Source organism: Pongo abelii, chromosome 5 (assembly GCF_028885655.2).
Source record: "Pongo abelii isolate AG06213 chromosome 5, NHGRI_mPonAbe1-v2.0_pri, whole genome shotgun sequence".
Lineage (NCBI taxonomy): Eukaryota > Metazoa > Chordata > Mammalia > Primates > Hominidae > Pongo > Pongo abelii.
Window position 1 is genome coordinate 17,812,750 of NC_071990.2, and position 20,541 is coordinate 17,833,290.

Consider the following 20,541-nt stretch of genomic DNA (forward strand, 5'->3'; position numbering starts at 1 on the left):
TTAAATACATCCAATCACTCCTCCAAAGGTAACAATTTTATGAAAAAAATACTGTATGTGATAATAGAGGCAAGTAGGAGTTCAATAAAAGGTAAAAATACATTTCTGCTTTAATATAGAATACAGGGCATTTTTTTCACATTTTGCAACTATCAATATTTTTGATTGGAAACAATTCTTTGAACTATCCCAGATATTTTACTATCTATGTGTGGCAGATATTATTTTAATTAGCTCTAAAAAGTTCAGTGACTTAAAAGTCAATATGAGTAACTTTATGGTTGACAGTGACCTTTCACATGAAAATACATTTTGGAGATGACATGGATTTATCCATCACCGAGAGTAGATTTATCCATCTACTTTGTGGCAACTACTTATAATTTCTACTTTGACAGTGTAAGGGGGAAACACAGAAAGTTTCTAGTACTCCTAAATGTAGAAACACAAAATCCAAATAGCGCTTTGAGAGAAAAAAGGAAAGATACAGTGTCATCAATGTCCACCCTACATCTTGTCTGCAAGCTGACTGAAGGGTGCCACAATATGGATTATTTTAAGCTAGAGGCCATTGAGAACCAGCAGACTCAGGAAAAGCTCTAAAAACATGGCATCAATTTTCCTCTTGTAAAGGACATTTCCATTTGTAGAGGTGTCTCCCTCTCTAGCACCAAGAAGGGGAGTACTGTTAACAACTCTTAAAGGTGGAGAAGTGACAGAAACCTGTGTCACAAACCTCTCTAGACAACTCTTGTTCACCATACTTTTCCTGGTCACCTTCCCATAACCTGCCTCCCCCATCCAGAAGCCCAAAACCCCTTTTCCTTTTTTTTTTTTTTCAAAGACAGGGTCTCACTTTGTTGTCCAGGCACTGGCACAATCATGGCTCACTGCAGCCTCAACCTCCCAGGCTCAAGCGATCCTCTCACCTCATTCTCCTGAGTAGCTGGAACTACAGGTGCATGCCACCACACTCAGCTAATGTTTTATAGAGAAGGGGCCTCACTTTGTTGCCCAGGCTGGTCTTGAACTGCCGGACTCAAGGGATCCTTCTGCCTTGGCCTCCCAAAGTGCTGGGATTACAGGTGTGAGCCACCATTCCCAGTCATATGCCCAAGTTATATCTACCACTTTGGGTTATTCATCTTTGGGTGCTCCCATGTATAAGCAAGATGCATAAGCTAATAAAATTCTAGTTGCTTTTCTCTTGTTGATCTGTGTTTGGCCAGTCTAATTTACAGGGCAAATAGAGGAAAAATATTTTTTCTCCCCTACATCAGTATAGCATGTAAGCAGCAACAGCAGAGGGATGGAGCTGTATGGAAGTGTTCTATAACTCCAATTCCCATGTATATTTTGCTCTGTAACTCATCCAGTTAGAGAAGTGTATCATTAGTAGAAGCCGCCCCTTTTATCTGCTAGTACGCACACATTCAAAACAAGAACTCTATCTAAATCTATTACCGTCCCCTTGGAACAGAATGAAAATAACTGCAGGATGAGTGGGACTCAATGGCCAGTGAGATAATCAGGTCACCCAGGGAAGAAGAGCCCATGCTATCCTTTTCGTCTATGTTCCACTCAAAAGCAATGATGCAGGGGCTTCTGGAATCCCAAAACCTGTTAGAAAGTTCAGCGTCTGAAAGGTGAATCACAGGCTTATATGTCTGTGTGTTTGTGCGTGTTTGTGTGTCTATATACACACACACACACAAGTACATATATGTGTGTGTGTGTGTGTATATATACATATATATATATATACACACACTTATACATATATTAATTTTTTTTCTTTGAGATAGGGTCTTGCTCTGTCGCCCAGGCTGGAGAGCAGTGGTACAATCCTGGCTCACTGCAGCCTTGACCTCCCAGGATCAAGCGATCCTCCCACTTCAGCCCCCTTGAGTAGCTGAGACCACAGGTGTGCACCACTACACCTGGCTAATTTTTAAAATTTTTTGTAGAGGTGGGGTCTGGCTATGTTGCCCAGGATGGTCTCGAACACCTGGGCTCAAGTGATCCTCCCACCTCAGCCTCCCAAAGTGTTGGGATTACAGGCATGAGCCACTGAGCCTGGCCAGGCTTACATATTTTTATGAATTATTTTATTCCCAGGGAACTTAAAAATATAAAAAAACCACTAAGTATTGATTCTGCTAATACTGTCTTCTCAAGCTGGAGGCCAGCGGGCAGCCTGTTGGCCTCACAGGAATCCAGAACAAGGGAACAGCTGTCTGCCAATTTTAGTGGCAAAATAAGTTATTCCAGGAATCTTTCTGATTCCACTAAAGCACAGCTCCTGAAGTTGGATATAGTAAGGAAGCTCCTAATCTTTAAATCTCTCACCACAAGTTCTTAGGCAGGGGTGGGAGGGCCTGACTGGAGAGGAAGTAAGTCTTAAGCTAGGAGATGACATTTATAAAAGGACAGTCATGTTTTAAGATAGAATTTTTTTTTAAAAATCTATCTATCATAATGAAGAACTCAGGATAAAAAAAGTAAAAGAAAGTTGGGAGGGTCAAAAGCAAAATAAAAGCCACTCCAATAAATATAATCCGTGAGAAAAAACTGAGTTATAATTCAACTTTTTTTTTTCTTTTTTGCACCTTCCCCTAACCTGCACCATTTCCCCTGAAACTCCAACAATCAGATTTCTTTCCTTGGGAGTGGATATGATGTACATGTTATCTGTATTGTATAGGATGGATTTCAAATATTATTTTACTTAGTCCAATAATCAGTTCTAAGATCATACATATAATACTTATTAAACTTTATTGGAGTTATTTGTGTAGCTATTTCTCTGCCTTTCTATTTAGATTGTGATTACCTTGAAGGCAGACGGTGTAATTTGCCATACACATTCCTCCATGCAATTACTGTGCTTGGTTTATGACTGAAAGCACTCAGTAAATATCTGCAGCGTTAATCTCAATCTAGATCCAGTGAAGACCAAAACATGGACCTCTGTTTAAAAAGGACTAATTCAATGATGCTTTTGGGATACATCGAGTGCTATTTGCTAACAGAACACCGGTTTTCCTGGAAGCAATGTGCTGGGCTAAAAACTCTATTTTCCAAAATCCTCTCTGCAGCTTCGGGTAGCCATTAAACACAGTTCTGGCCAAGGAGATGTAGGTAAACATTACTGGGTGGGGCTTCCAAGAAAACGGTTGTTCTCCTGATAAAAGAAGGTACAAATTCAGCTGACAGAAGCCTGTGGTTTTTTGCCCTTCCTCCTTTTTCCTTCTTCCAGTTTGTACCACAGATATGGATATGATATTTGGAATGGTAGAGCCATCCTGAGATCATGAGAATGACATGAACACACAGTAAAGTTAGTAGAGCTATGTGCATTTCTGAGGTGCTGTACCAGCCTCTGGACTTCCTGTTAAATGAGAAAAATTAACACACGTCATTGTCAGTGTAGCTGGTTTCTGTTGCCTAGAGCAGAATGCAATCCCTGGCTTTGAAATAATCAGCTGAGGCCGGGCACGGGTGCTCACGCCTGTAATCCAGCACTTTTGGAGGCCAAGGGGGCGGATCACCTGAGGTCAGGAGTTTGAGACCAGCCTGGCCAACATGGTGAAACCCTGTCTCTACTAAAAATACAAAAATTAACTGAGCGTGGTGGCACACGCCTATAATCCCAGCTACTCAGGAGGCTGAGGCAGGAGAATCACTTGAACCCAGGAGATGGAGGTCGCAGTGAGCCGAGATTGTGCCACTGTACTCCAGCCTGGGTGACAGTAAGACTCCATCTCAAAAAAAAAAGAAAAGAAGTAATTAGTTGAAAGACTGATGAAATAAGTGGATTTGAGTTTAGTGTTCTCCCCAGTAAGTCCTCACTCTTAACAGTAAAGGAGAAATGGAAAAGAATATGGATGGCAAATTATAAGTAAAGGACAGTACCATCATATGACAGGAGAGCAAAGAAAATGGTAATAGTACAGTATCAGCCTCATTTTCTTTTAAATTATTTTCCAGTGGTTAATGCCAATTATTAAACTCAATGTTCATCAACCGCTGTGGTAGAACAATAGAGTACACACTGACATTTCTGAAAATGTTAGTGTATACTTTAAAATGTTACTGTATACTTTACTGTTCTAGGGATCTTAATATATGTCAAACCTAGAATTCTGTCATCAAATAAGTTTGGAGAACGACAAGACAAAGTTTTACAGGATTTATTACTGCAGCATGTCTCTGAGCTTTTAGCACTGTGAATCTCCAAAGAAAGGTTTTATAATTATTCTTTCTCAAAATAACTTGTCCAAGGATTTTCTTTTCAAAGCCATTTGAGGACCTAGTGTTTGACAAAAATGCTTTAGGAAACCTTGGGTAACCCTATCAAATTCTTCCAACGATGTGGCTACTGTGTCCCAAGGAGCAGAGTTTTGCTGTTCTTGATGGGTCTCTCACATTAAATGCAAAGATGCCTATCCAGGTTTTTAATTCACATGTATGTACTCCATAATGTACAAGTCATAAATTAAGAAGGACACCCACCCTTGAGTAATGGACAGAAGTAAGCCATTTTATTTTTCTCCCTCGATACAAATTCACGTTTTGTTATTCAGGAAATACCTCTTTAGAGTGGGGCTCTAAATGAACAAGAATCATGGAAAGTACTCAAAAAGAAAAAAAGGAAGACTGAGTGTATTAGTCCATTTTCATGCTGCTGATAAAGACACACCCAAGACTGGGTAATTTTTAAAGAAAAAGAGGTTTAATGGACTCACAGTTCCACGTGGCTGGGGAGGCCTCACAATCATGACAGAAGGCAAAAGGCACATCGGCGGCAGGCAAGAGAGGGAATGGGAACCAAGGAAAAGGGATTTCCCCTTATAAAACTATCGGATCTCGTGAGACTTATTCACAACCACGAGAACAGCATGAGGGAAACCGCTCCTATGATTCAATTAACTTCCACTGAGTCCCTCCCACAACACGTGGTAATTATGGAAGCTACAATTCAAGATGAGATTTTGGTGGGACACAGCCATACCATATCACCAAGTCACAGGAAATACTAGAAATATCATGCTTACGAGTTACCCTATTATAACAAATTATACAATCGCAGAAGTAACATATATGAATTTCTCTAGAATAAGTGTTCAACTGAACCCACTTTTGGAGATGTTAGCTTATTGATAAGATGTTAGCTTATTAACCACAGGAATTTAAATAGGAATGAGACTGGGAACGATACCCATTAGATAAACATTGTTTGCACTTAGTGACTAGCCATTACTGAATAAAATGGAACCATTTTCAGTGTCTGGGGGTATTAGAGAATGCTCTATGATCTAAATGTGTTCTCAGCAAAGCTGAAGCAGCCAGACTGCAGTGACAAGGAAAAGCCTTCCTCATTCCACCTTCACTAGACAGGTGGAGCAGCAGATTGGCTTTTCAAATGTATTCCCCTATGAAGATGGTCCACAGATGACCTATACCTCCTAAGCTCTGAACACTCCCTGGCAGTAGGCCACGCAGTGTCTTAATTCTTTAATGAAAGGAGTAACATGTGCTTAAAGGTCTTAAGAGCTTCAGGAGACATGAAGTTCCTAAATCCACAGCCCATTAAGCAGACACTGACGTTTGTGTGAAGTCCCTGACAGGCCTGCTTAAGAGGATTATTAATACTCCATCCAAAGAAACGTAAGTGGGAGGCCGAGAGAAAGCTTAAGAACATGTCAGAGATTTCTTTAGTTTTGGAACTCAATTTTTTTTTTTTCTGAGACAGCCTCCTGAGTAGCTGGGATTACTGGCGCCCACTACCACACCCAGATGATTTTTGTATTTTTAGTAAAGACAGGGTTTCACCATGTTGGTCAGGTTGGTCTTGAACTCCTGACCTCAAGCGATCCACCTGCCTCAGCCTCCCAAAATGCTGGGACTACAGGGATGAGCCACTGCACCCAGCCAACGCATACTAAATGTTTGCTGGGATTTTACTTATGTTATTCAACGTCTCTAAGCTTCAGTCCTTTCCTCATCTTTAAAAAGAGATAAAAATACATGTTATGAGCCTTCCAGAGTGTATGAAAATGCTCTGAAAAGTATAAAGAACCCTTAAAAATGAAGATCTTATCTCATAAACTAGTAAGGAATACACATATCCATTTGTGAAAGAGATAGTATGTAAATAAGATGAGGCCAGAAGCAGTGGCTCACACCTATAACCCTAGCACTTTCGGAGGCCAAGATGGGAAAATTGCTTGAGGCCAAGAGTTTAAGAGCAGCCTGGTCAACATAGCGAGACCCCATTTCTTTAAAAAAAAAAAAAAAAAAAAAAAAAAAAGGAAGGAAGAAAAGAGAGGAAGATGTTGAGGGAATTCCATTCAATTCAACCAGTCATTATGAAAAAAGAGCCAGTTACTAAATGATCTAAATCATGTAATCACCAAGCCTTGGGGTAATCCAGTAAGGGACACTACATAAACTCACATCCAAAATTAAGGGGGCACTATTTACACTTACTCTGGGACAAAAGTATCATCTAGATGCTGCCTGGCAAACAGAATGCACAGCCATCCCCACAAGTGTAGCCACAGTGGCTGAGCCTGGGCTCGGAGACCAACTGACTGCAACCATTTCCAAAATCCACACTTAGAACTTGGTGACCTGGGAGACATCATTAAACTGTGCTCTGTCTTGGTTTTCTCATCTGTAAAATGGGGATAACGGACCCATGCCTTGATGCTGATGTGACATTGCATATGGTGCATTCAGAATAGTGCCTGGCATTAGCAAGAGCTCAATAAAATTAGTGGTCATTCCACATCTAGGCCAGTCATACACACACACACACTCTAAATTCCAACAAGTCTACAGACTTTCTAGTGTGAATCCCACAAGCCCCACCGGCAGGCATGGCCCAGCACTTGCAAATGAATCTCCAGGAGGCATGGCAATCTTTTCTTTGAAACCTCCTCCTTCACACTCCCATTTCTGCCTCCCCATCCTGGTTTCTGAACTCATTTTGGCAGCACGGCTGCAGTGCCAGTCTGGAATCTTGCAATGCCTTGTCAGGAAATACAGCAAAATCCTTTGTTATCAGAGCAGGAGACAGAATGACTGGATGATTAACTTCCTATAGTAGTGGTCTTTCCCTGTGAGTATGGCTGTGTCCATCTGATAGAGGGGCCACTATTTTACTTCTAATTTTTAAACTTTTGTATACTAAAATAATAATGTGTTAACATCATCTTAAATGCAAGCTGTGCAAACATGTTCCTGAATGTATTTCCTCTTGTCACATTCTGTCCTAAACGAAACCCTAAGTTATTACAGCTCAACAGAAAAAGATTACAAGTACACACTAAACTACTTTCTGTTGAACTTGGAATCATGATAATGGTTATCCTGATTATAAAAAACAACAGTTATAACAGTTAATTTTTATTCACTGTATACTAAGTGCCAGACATTTTTCTAAGCACATTATGGTCATTTTATCCCTAACAAATCTGTGAAGTAGGTACTATTATTATTATTATTATTTTTTGAGATGGAGTTTCACGCTTGTTGCCCAGGCTGGAGTGCAGTGGCGCGATCTCGACTCACTGCAACCTCTGTCTCCCGGGTTCAAGAGATTCTCCTGCCTCAGCCTCCCGAGTAGCTGGGATTACAGGCGCCTGCCACCATGACTGGCTAGTTTTTTGCATTTTTAGTACAGAAGGGGTTTCATGATATTATCCAGGCTGGTCTCGAACTCCTGACCTCAGGTGATTCACCCATCTCGGCCTCCCAAAGTGCTAGGATTACAGGCGTGAGCCACTGTGCCTGGCTTGCTTTTATTTTTAATTGACACACAATTGTGCATATTTATGGGGTAAAGTGTGATATTTTGATACACATATACAACGTATAATGATCAATTTAGGGTAATTAGCATATCCATCACCTCAAACACTTATCATTTTTTTGTGCTGGGAACACTGAAAATCCACTTTCCTAGCTATTCGAAAATATACAACAAACTGTCAATTACAGTCACCCTACAGTGCTAGGGAACACTAGAACTTATTCCTCCAATTTAGCTGTAATTTTGTATCCATTAACCAACCTCTCCTTATTCCCCCTGGCCTCCCCTTTCCAGCCCCTAGTAACCACTATTCTACTTTCTACTTCCATGAGATCAACTTTTTTAGCTTCCACGCACGTCAGAATATGGTATTTGTGCCATTTTTGAGCAAGCTGCACCATGCAGTTTTATTTAATTAAAACTCGTACATCTTTTTTTTTTTTTTTTTTTTTTGAGACAGAGTCTCGCTCTGTTGCCTAGGCTGGAGTACAGGGGAGCGATCTTGGCTCACTGCAAACTTCACCTCCCAGATTCAAGTAATTCTCATCCCTCGGCCTCCTGAGTAGCTGGGATTACAGACGTGTGCCACCATGCCCAGCTAATTTTTGTGTTTTAGTAGAGATGGGGCAGAGATGGGTAGAAACGGGGTAGAGACCAGGTACAGAAGGGGTTTCGTCATGTTGCCCAGGCTAGTCTTGAACTCCTGGCCTCAAGTGATCCACCCACCTTGGCCTTCCAAAATGCTGGGGTTATAGTTGTGAGCCACCATACCAAAACAAAATCCTTATACATCCTTTTTTTTTCCTTTGAGATAAAGTCTCACTCTGTTGCCCAGGCTGGAGTGCAGTCGTGTAATCTTGGCTCACTGCAACCTCCACCTCCCAAATTCAAGCAATTCTCCTGCATTAGTCTCCCAAGTAGCTGGGGTTACAGGTGTGCGTGACTGTGCCTTTTTAGTAGAGATGGGGTTTTGCCATGGTGGCCAGGCTGGTCTCAAACTCCTGACCTCAGGTGATCTGCCTGCCTTGGCTTCCCAAAGTGCTGGGATTACAGGCATGAGCCACCATGCCTGGCCAAAAACCTCATACATCTTAATAGACACAGGTTGTTGTTGTTTTTCTTCAACCCAGTTTACTAAAGCTATACAGACTTTAAACAACCTGTGCATCAGAACCATCTGACCCTCATAATGCAACAAATCCCCCCCAGAAGGAAATCACCCAGGCTGTTCTGGGACCAGCCACCTTACTTGTTAATGTTGCTGCCTTCTTTCAGTCGCTCTCCTGCAGCTCCTGTTTTAGATACTCTTTCACTACCCGCCAGGTCTACCAAGCTGACCTTACTGACTTTCTCCCCGGAATTCTAGTTGTAGGAAATAAGAGAGAGAGAAAAAAAAAAACTTATCAATAAAACCACATGGATATCTACATATATGTTAGCACTATAATTGAGCAACCCATCCCACTCTCACACGGCAAACTTCTTAAGTTTTTAAACGGTCAGAAGAGTTATTTGAACTAGCAATTAATTTCATAGTTAAAATTTAAATTGGCGTAGAAACACAGCATTTTGTTTTGCAGTTGGGTAGCAAGTACACCCAGCTTTCTGGAATACAGTCAGAAAGCTGGAGATTTTAAATGCCTATGAGGAGATATGAGGACATGAGGATTCCTGCACATTCAGGTCAAATCCTTCTTCCTTTGAAAAAAGGTTTAGGCTAAAGGTTGTGGTGTCCTCTTTAATATCCCTCAATGACTATGAAGCTGACATGTTTCCATGGGAATTTCAGCATGAAAGGATATATATTAAAAGCTGTATGGTGATGTCATCACACTTGTTAGGGACTTTGCACAAGAAATACAATTATTTTTCTTTTTTGTTTTTGTAGAGTCTGGGTGTTGCTACATTGTAGAAGATGGTTGTGAACTTCTGGCCTCAAGCAATCCTCCTGCCTCAGACTCCCAAAATGCTGGAATCACAGGCATGAGCCACTGCACCAGGCCAAAATCCAATTTTTTAAAAAGTCAAATATAAAGAAAGACCTAACAAATTAAATGATAAGCAAAGTAGCTCACCTAGTAAGCAGAAGAGCCAACATACAATTCTCAGCCACTGAACCCAACCATGAGACTTTACCTATATGGACACTTTCAGTTCTTCCACTCCCCGCCCCCGCAAAAGGTTCTGCCTAATCCCTCACCCCAGACTGCAGGTCATAAAGTGTCTGTGTGATTATGATGTTGAACACAGCATGGGAGCGGCTGCTTTCTTCGTTCATGTTGGTAGCAGCTACCGTTCGAGACTTATTTCCCTCAGACATCAATGACTCAATATCCTAGGGGCAAAGGATAAGGAAAAGACCATAAGCAAAAACACAAGAATGCAGTCCTGCACACCAGGTATATGTATTAATTATGATTCCTCTGATGCCTTTGTCACCACCCTTCCATAGAAACCTCCCTGCCGCTCCTCCATTGAGCATGGTTTGAGCTTCCACCTCACTCAGGACTTTGTAATGTATGAAATATTTCCCTTATTCTTTCCATTTCCCAATTGTCTTCTTTCTCAGTTGAGTCCCTATTTTCTCCTTTTTGGGTTCCTGGGGTAGCTAATATTTATTGAGCACTCCGATAATCAATAATAGCAGTGACTTGATTTAACTCTTACTCTCCTGTGCTTACCAACCTGCTGATGCCTGCCTGTCTGCTTCCCTCCTCCAATACTGTGGCTCCCTGATGGCAGGATTTTTTCCTTATTCCACTTTGTACACTTGCTCCTAGAATGCCTAGAGCCTATGGGATCTTATGAAATATTTGCTAAATGAACTTTATTTTCTTGCTTTTACATACAAGGACGCTGAAGTTCGTGAAGGTCAAGCAACTTTCCCCAAATCCAGTAAGAGGTAGAGCTGGGATGCAAATAGAGCACCCTGGCTCCTGCTAGTAAGTGACAGGATAACATCAACACTTACCTCAACCACACTGAGCTAAGAACCAGGGACCTCAGTGAAGGGGCTGAGTTAGCACCTTTAGACCAAAAAAGTATCCATTCATTTCAGAATCTAAATATTTTTAAAATGATCACTGTGCTCTATTTCTGATTAGAGCAATTCTATATATATCTTGATTTAAATGGCTAGAGAGAATCACTGCACAGATTAGTTTTAGCCATACTAAGTCTGGGGTGATAATGGGCCAGCCACATCCCACAAACAGCACAAAGTAAGTGCAGGGATTTGCTTGTTCCTTCGTGCATTCACTCATTCATTCACATTCTTTAGCAACAGAGATAGCAGTTTGTGTTATGAGATTTCCAAAGCAATCACTATAGAAATAGAAGCAGAATCTTGAGTTAGATCTTAACAAGGCATATAAGTCAAAGAGTAAATAAAGTAAAACAGGCTGGTCAATAGCAAGAGGAGTGATTCAGAAAAACAGGAGAGCCAGAAGTGACAGAAACCAAGGCAGGAGACCCTGCCAAGAAGAAAGGGCTGTACTAACTGCCAAATACTGTTTAGAATACCACAAGTCTAGAAGGATGTCACTGGCATCATTGGGAGAACAGTTTTAACAGAGTAGTATTAGTGAAAATATGCAGCAACCTGAAAACATTGGGCCTTCTGGCCATACTGTAAAACCTTCACAACAAAGCAGCTTGAAGAGTGTGATTAAGAGCCCTTTTCCTCTCTGTTTGCGGTGTGCTGATACTGGGTTTCTGAGGCCCTGAGTAGTATCATTGTGCTATAAAGCGTCCACATAAAATATACTCAGTATCACTTACATACTTTGATTTATAGTCAGCTTTTAATCACATTTAAAAAAAAAATGACTTACCTCAAAACTAGTGACAGCTAGTTGAGATAAACCATCTACATATGGTCCCAAAACTTTATGTTCTCGAACTTTAAGAGACTGTCTACTCCTGTGGGAGGGAGGAAAAAGGAATAAACGAATCAGACCAAAGCTGGAAGCTTTTCTTTCTTTTTAAGTACACAGTAACTAAGATAACAATTTCAAAAGAATTTTTAAATGACTCCTCCCCCCAACAAATCTAAAAGCTACTTTATTTGGATTAGCAAAACAATGTTTAACATGAGAAATGTGTTTTATGCTCTGATTTCTATTTAAAGTATGTTACTATTTTAAACATTCTATCTCTAGTCACAAACCTTACTGGGTTAGGCTGTCAGTTATACTTTGGGGAGGGTCGAGGGAAAAGGGAACCAAAAAACATGTCAGATCAAATTAACCTTTAGGCTATTTCATAAATAAGCATATTCTCAGCAGATAATGTCTTAAAATGGTATTTATTCTTTGAGACAGGGTCTCACTCTGTCACCCAGGCTAGAGTGCAGTAGCATGACCCCGGCTTACTATAGCCTCAACCTCCCGCCCAGGTGATTCTCCCACCTCAGTCACCCATGTAGCTGGGCCTACAGGCCCATGCCACTATGCCTGGCTAATTTTTATATTTTTTGTAGAGATGTGGCTTCACTATTCTGCCCAAGCTGGTCCTGAATTTCTAGGCTCAAGCAGTCCTCCAGCCTCAGCCTCCCAAAATGCTGGGATTGCAGATGTGAGCCACCACGGCCCGGTCAAAATTTCTGAATTAGTAGTAGACAGTATTAAAATGTTTAAACTCTATTTTAAGTCTGCATTGGTTTATGCTACTTCTATGCTTACACTATTTTATACAGAAAGTGAGATTATAGTACAGAGTTTGTTTATAATTACTGATGTTTGTACTATATTTAGAATTGGTTCTGCTAATGAAAATTTTAAAGCTCTTTTGAATTTTTAAATAATAAACCTGGTTTGGAACCCATTTGAACAGTTTATCAAAAGACAATGGAGATTAAAAGCAAAGCTATGTATATACTGACTATATTGTGTATGCCATCTTTTTCAGGGCATCACATATTAATCATCTTTCAAATTAAGAGTCATTGCTTAGCATCACCAATATATGGGAAAAAGGAGCTAAGAAGCACCACTGAATGCATCCCAAAGTCCTGGCATTCATTGTTCCCTGAAGCACTTTTCAGTTATGCCGTTTAATTTCATAACATCCCTACAAAGTAGGCTTTACCACCTTTATTTTAAAGACGAAGAATTCAATGTGACAGTGAGCTACTTATATGCACGCGATCCAGTACGCAGCTTACTCTGCTTGCCAGAGATTCTATAACGCTATTCAGCAGCAAGAAAAAGCAAACTTAGCATTATATCAAGTGCCTGTGATGGTGTCCAGTATCTGAAATTCTTGTACACTGCTGGTGGGAGTGGAAATTGGTACAACCACTTTGGATAACCGTTTGTGCTATTGAATAAAACTGGAGATTCAGTATTTTGTGACTTACAATTCCACCCCTAGATGTGTTACCTAGAAACTCCTGCACCTATACAGCAGGAAACCTGTATAACAATGCTTTCAGAGCAGCACTGTATTGATAAAAGCAGGAACCACACAACAGACAGAGAAAGTGATGAATTATTGATGTAACCATGCAATGAAATGCTAAGACAACAGTAAAAATGTATTAGCACTTCATATATAAGAATAAATGAATCATGGTCAGGGGAACAAATCACCAAAGAACACATATATTATGATGTCATACAAAGTTAAAAATTATGCAAAATTATTTGTAAATGCTAAAGAAGAGGAAGAGAATGCTAAACACAAAATTCACAATAGCTGTTACCTTGGGGAGGGGTAGAAAATGGATCCAAGGGGAACATATAGTGAGCTTCACAATTATTGGTCATGTTCCATTTATTTATTTATTTATTTAATTTTAGCTAGAGTACTTTTGACTAAGTCATGTTCCATTTATTAAGCCAATGTAGGTAGCAGTTGTTTTTATTACTCTTTATGCCTTACAGGTGTTATAGATGTTCTTTTGTATGCATTAAATAGTTAACAGCTTCTTAAGAGTAAATATAAACATTTTCTTTGATTGGGTCACTTCCTTGTCACTCATAATTTTGGTCAAAATGCACCAAAGTAGTAACAGTGGTTATTATTATTATTTTGAGATGCAGTCTCACTCTACTGCCCAGCCTGGAATGCAGTGGCATGATCTTGGCTCACTGCAACCTCTGTCTCCTGGGTTCAAGCAATTCTCCTGCCTCAGGCACCTGAGTAGCTGGAATTACAGGTGCCCAGCACCATGCCCGGCTAATTTTTGTATTTTAGTAGAGACGGTGTTTCACCATGTTGACCAGGCTGGTCTCGAACTCCTGACCTCAAGTGATCCACCCACCTTGGCCTCCCAAAATGTTGGGATTACAGGCATGAGCCACTACGCCTGGCCTTAGTGATTATTTTTGAATGGTGAGATTATAGGTCATTTTTATTTCTTCTTACACCTTACCTATTTTTCAAATTTTTCATAAATAGATACTATTTTTAAATCAGTACAATTTTTTTTTTTTTTGAGACGGAGTCTCCCTCTGTTCCCCAGGCTGGAGTGCAGTGGCGCGATCTCAACTCACTGCAACCTCTGCCTCCTGGGTTCAAGTGATTCTCCTGCCTCAGCCTCCCAAGAAGCTGGGATTACAGATGCCCATCGCCACACCCGGGTAATTTTTGTAATTTTAGTAGAGATGGGGTTTTGTCATGTTGGTCAGGCTAGTCTCGAACTCCTGACCTCAGATGATCTGCTCACCTTGGACTCCCAAAGTGCTGGGATTACAGGTATGAGCCACTGTACCCGGCCCCAAATTTTTTAATTGAGAAAAAGTAAATGGTCCCCCTTCCTCTATAAATCAGATAAATATATTTTTAAATCACCTAGTTAAAAAAATATAGATCCCTGGGTTTCACCCTGGGTCTACTGAATACAGTCTCTATGGGTGGGCACCAGGCAAGTGGATGCTTAAAACGTTTCCTACATGATTCCAATGCACAGCCAGGGAAGGGCATTGCTTGCCTTGGCTGGGATGTTTCAATCCTTCAACCCTTTTACCTTTAACACATTAGTGCTGCTTTCCAATGTAAATAGAAGAACTAATGTGTTATTCCTAACTCAATTTTTATGAATAGTTCATGGTGGCAAAAAAATAATACCAATAGTAAAAACATCTTTTCAAAGGGCATACATAGGCAACTTTATACATTAATGTAGGATAAACACTGGGTATACCAACAGGCTTTGAGAAGCTGATGATTTCTCTGTAAATGAATGAAAACCAGTGTAGTCACCAAGAGCTTAAATACGCATATTCACTTCCAATTTTAACTTTAGAATCATTTAAAATTATCTCCCCCTATTAACACACTTAATCTTGACTACTAACTTACCCTTTGGGGTCTAAAAGATCCCGAACTTTCTCATTATAAATTTCCATATAGGACACTTCAACTTTAAAGGTCTGTGACTCATTTTGCTCCAAAGAGATCCTTTTAAATAAAGCACAGCAGAGCCTTGGAATAAGGCCCAGCTGCTCAGCATGGCCCATCATGGAAAAGGATTTTCCCGAACCTGGAGAACAGCAAGCAAAAAGAAGAACAGGTAGAGGCTTCAACCACACAAGATTTCCCCATATACTGGCCATGGTAACATAGCAGAAGAGTGGCCAACTTAGCCTCAAACCCTGTTGCTCAGGCTGGAGTGCAGTGGTGTGATCATGGCTCACTATAGTCTCAAACTCCTGGGCTCAAGCCATCTTCCCACCTCAGTCTCCCAAGAAGCTGGGACTACAGGTGTGCCACCACGCTGGGCTAATGTTTTTAGTTTTTATAAAGACGGGTCTTACTATGTTGCCCAGGCTGGTCTCAAACTCCTCGGCTCAGGAGATCCTCCCACCCCAGCCTCACCAAGTGCTGGGATTATAGGCATGATCCCCCACATCTGGACTATAAAAGCAACTTCTTACCTGTCTGTCCATATGCAAAAATACACGCATTATACCCCTGAAAGGCTTTTTCAAGAATTCCTTCCCCAAGGCACTTGAAAACCATTTCTTGACCTAAAAAAAAAAGACAAATATTAAAAACTAAAAAAAGAATAATTTTTCTTGACATATTTGTGTTAATAACAATATTATGTCAATTCAAAAAAATGTTAAAAGTGTACCAAGTGCCTACTAAGTACAGGGCTGTGTATTAAGAGCTTGATATATGCAGTTTCATCCACACTTCTAAACTACAGCTCAGTACCTGGATACACTGTTTCCCTCTAAGACACTTCTCTAGATATTAAAGTTTTCTTTCCATTGTGAGTGGGCCATATGGAAGCAGCATTCAAATTTGGTTGTTTTTTCTTATGACTAAGTATCTACAATGTCATTAAACATGAATTGCCTTATCTCCCCAGCTAGATTCTGAACTGCCACTGAACAAGACTATGTTATACACACCTTGGTATCTCCCTCAGCACCTAGCTTGGTGTTTTTGTACATGCCAAGTGCTAAAAACCGTTAGTTGCTGAGGATGGATTGACAACTTCAGCTGCTGTTTGTAGATTCACAGGCACCCATCACCTGTGTCCCCACAGGGGGAGTGGGGGACAAGTTCTCTTTCGTGAATCTCTGTATCACACTGCAGCTCTTGGGGGCATTGTGTCATGTACTATACTATGGCAGAGCGGGGCTGAAGAGTAAATTAGTGACAATATGTTTTAAACACATAAAAGGACAGTATTTGCTACTCTTTGAATTTGGTGATTTTCTAATATTCATTCTGTATCACTAAGATAATTAGACTTATATTCTCCTTCCTGTCTTCTTATAGTCCTTAGAACATTCACTATTACAGCATTTGCAGAAATTACTAGTTTAATTACCTGTTTCCTCCACTGGAATGAGAGCTCCCTGATGCCCAAAACTATAACCTGCTTATCTTCATAATCCTAGCACCTAGTACAAAATGCTTAATAAATGTTGAAAGAATGAGTCAATTTAACATTTTTATCTTATATGATAGTTCCTTTTACATTTGAAAATAATGTAACACAACATAAGCTTTTGGTTTTATGTTTTTCTTTTATGGAAATTTAGATCTGATTTTAGGAGTCTCTTATTATACTATGATATATGATGATTGCAGGATGAGACTCTTAAAAGTGTTTCAACACAAAACGAGATAGTATTTGTGATATGGTTTAGTTCTGTGTCCCCACCCAAATCTCATCTCGAATTGTAATCTCCCATGTGTCAAGGGAGGGACCTGTTGGGAGATGACTGGATCATGGGGGGCAGTTTCCCCTGCGCTATTCTCATGATAGTGAGTTCTCACAAGATCTGATGGTTTAAAACTGTGTGGCTTCCTTTGAGTTCTTTTCTCTCTCTCTCGCTGCCATGTGAGATGTGCCTTCCTTCCCCTTCACCTTCCATCATGATTCTAAGTTTCCTGAGGCCTCCCCAGTCATGCGGAACTGTCAGTCAATTAAACCTCCTTTCTTTACAAATTACCCTGCCTCATGTAGTTCCTTATAGCAGTGTGAAAACAGACTAATACAATTTGCAACCATTAGGCGGGCAAAAAATAAAATTCTGACAACATCAAATATTGCTGCATTGAGGAAATAGGTATTGTCATAAGCTGCAGGCATATGGTGGGGGAATAAATGCGTACAGACATTCTAAAGGAAAACTTGACAGTATCTAGAAAAGGGAGTATGCCTCCACTGTCTGACCCACTGGGAAGCATCTGCTCTAGAAACACATTCCCAAAAAGGACCCTGTGAAGGATGTTCATGGCAGTGTTGTTCATAATACTGTAAATGGGAATCAAGTTAAATGCCCGTAAGTACGAAAGTAAGTAAAGTGTGACTGTTTTATATGGTGGAATATACTATATAACATTTTTTAAAAACAATAAACCCCCAACACCCACATCTATGTGTAAATAATGCTCGAATTAAAAAAACATTGTTAAGTGAAAAAAAAAGCCATGTTCAGAACTGTACATATAATGTAAAACCTTATGTCAAATAGTTGTGTGTGTGTGTGTGTGTGTGTGTGTGTGTGTGTGTGTGAGAGAGAGAAAGAGAGAGAGATCTATGAATGCTAAAGTGTAAAAAATGGATTGGAAAAAAATATACCAAATTTATTTAACCTTATTTCTCTATTGCTAACTTCTACCATCTAGCATAGATGTTTGGTAACTTCCACCAACAAGTTGGTGGAATATGTGGATTTTTTAAAATGGGTGTAATCGGAAGAACCTTTTCTAAACAGCCAGGTCTGTTGTGAACAGTACCTCAAGATCTGTATGCAAATACGCGTATATTCAGAGAAGAATAAGGTATAATCAAAATTATTATCTGCTTCACAAATTGCTTTTATGTTATAGTCAAGTATGATAGTCTTGTGCTCACGAAGAAAATACCTGACCACTCTGGTGCGTGATCTTTCATACACATTAATATTTATTTCTCATATGTTTTCTCAAAGGACCTTCCTTATTCTACGTATGTTCCCAAGCCCCGTGCTAAAAGGCAGGCCTTAAATCTGGAGCCAAGGCCTATATTAGAGAAGACTCAGAATTAAATCCAGCCTGTGCCCAGGCTTATTAGGATTGCTTGTGGTCCTCAGCCAGACCTAAGTGCCATTTGAAGGCATTCTAAAAGCAATACATTCTTGGCACAAGCAGCTGAATGGAGCAATCCTGTTTGATCTTCCACACTGGTTAACCAGCCCCCAGGAAGGGAGTGGGGTGAGGGTGGGGACAAGAGACTTCAAGAGTTGGCTAAGTCAAGCATCCTGACCATAATTCATGATTTCAATTCATATTTAGTAACTTGAAAAAAACCCCAACAGCTTGAGTTGATGAAAGGACTCAATTGCAGAGAAGCACTGTGGTCAAAGAGATTTTATTATGGCTTCTTAGAGCCTAAAGTTAATATCTAGTATATCTATTCCCATATCAGGTAGTAAAATGTGGTACTTCTGGTTTCTGCTCCTGATGCTGAATACGCTGGAATTAGGAGGAATTATTTTCCTAGGTTCTTTCAAGAGTAAATCACAACGTGTCTTTTTCCTTGGTAGGAATGGCCTTTTAAACTAAAGATTGTTAGTTGGAAAAACAAGGATGACTGCTATATAGTTGTATGAAGTAGGTTTATGATGTAAATGAAACAAACCACCAGGATGTATATACTAAAATTGCAAGAAAAATAAATGAAATGATCAAAGAACTCCCCAGCATATAAAAATACAAGAGTAGGCCAAACATGGTGGCTCACACCTGTAATCTCAGCACTCTGGGAGGCCGAGGTGGGAGGGTGGCTTGAGGAGAGGAGTTCAAGACCAGCCTGGCCAACAAAGTGAGACTCTGTTTCTACAAAAAATGTAAAAAAAAAAAAAATACAAGAGTAAATTTCAGTTTAGTGTATGACCAAATTGTTGCAAATACTAAACAGGACATGATTTAATCTATTAAACTTGTATTCTTTTATTATTTATGCTACTAAGGAAAAGCAAAGATAATTTTTATCAACTGTCCCGCTGGCAATGTACTTTATATATTTTGTTTTTTTGTTTTGTTTTGTTTTTGTTTTTTTGAGATGAGTCTTGCCCTGTTACCCAGGGTGGAGTGCAATGGTGCCATCTCGGCTCACTGCAACCTCCGCCTCCCGTGTTCAAGTGATTCTCCTGCCTCCGCCTCCTGAGTAGCTGGGATTACAGGTGTGCGACACCAAGCCCGGTTAATTTTTTCTATCATTAGTAGAGACGAGGTTTCACCATATTGGCCAGGCTGGTCTCGAACTCCTGACCTCGTGATCCACCCGCCCTGGCCTCCCAAAGTGCTGGAATTACATGTTCTATATCACTGAATCCTCACAATACCCAGGTAGAGTAGGTATGAATTATGACTGATAAGCTGACTGGGGCTTGAAATGGTTAAGTCATTTGCCCAAGATCTCATTATCAGTGAATGGCAGGGTTTGCGTCAGCTTATAGTGACTCCCTACTGTCAAGGCTGATTCCATTCATCATCAGTAATTCATGCTGCATGACACTGGGAATCAGTTGCTCTCACCTCTGGTCTCCAGGATAATTTTTACAGACTCTCAGAACTCATCACGCTGCACAATTTTTTTTCTTTCCTTCTGAGATGGAGTCTCGTTCTGTCGCCCAGGTTGGAGTGCAGTGGTACAATCTCGGCTCACTGCAACCTCTGCCATCTGGGTTCAAGCGATTCTCCTGCCTCAGCCTCCTAAGTAGCTGGGATTATAGGGGCCCACCACCAAGACCGGCTAATTTTTGTATTTTTAGTAGAGACGGGGATTCACCATGTTGGCCAGGCTGGTCTCGAACTCCTGACCTGAGGTGATCCGCCCGCCTTGGCCTCCCAAAGTGCTGGGATTACAGGCGTGAGCCACTGTGCCTGGCTGGCACAATTTTTTTTTCATGTTCACCTTTACTGCTAGATTGTGAAAACAGTAGTTGCTGCATTTTAGTAGAGTGCCTGGCACGCAATAGGCATTTGTATTCACTGAATTATTCCTGTGTTGATATTGCTGTTCCCAGAAAAATGCATTTTTAATTGGGAGCCTCTTCCCTCATCAGTGACAATAAGTTATCAGAAGACTGTTGTACTCCAGCCTAGGTGACAGAGTGAGACTCTGTCTCAGAAAAAAAAAAAAATTGTTCTTTGAACTTAAACATAAACGTTTAATTGTATTAGTTTACACTTTGGTCAAAGTATGACTGTTTTTGAAATTCTAATGAATCCCATAAGACTATAGTAGGCCTTTGTTAAATAAGCCAATG

General features: G+C 40.3%; 1 protein-coding gene across 8 annotated transcripts in view; it reads right to left on the bottom strand.

Annotated features, from left to right (window-relative positions):
* The window catches only part of KIF13A (kinesin family member 13A), a 233,525-nt gene that overhangs the window by 80,258 nt on the left and 132,726 nt on the right, over nucleotides 1-20,541 (bottom strand). For all 8 annotated transcript variants that reach the window (XM_024248570.3, XM_054557251.2, XM_054557252.2 and 5 more), the window contains 5 exons: nucleotides 15,700-15,792; nucleotides 15,125-15,305; nucleotides 11,653-11,740; nucleotides 10,020-10,154; nucleotides 9,069-9,181 (listed from right to left, as the gene is read on the bottom strand). In XM_024248570.3, the coding sequence (XP_024104338.1) occupies nucleotides 9,069-9,181; nucleotides 10,020-10,154; nucleotides 11,653-11,740; nucleotides 15,125-15,305; nucleotides 15,700-15,792 (610 nt within the window). The remainder of the gene's footprint in view (nucleotides 1-9,068; nucleotides 9,182-10,019; nucleotides 10,155-11,652; nucleotides 11,741-15,124; nucleotides 15,306-15,699; nucleotides 15,793-20,541) is intronic.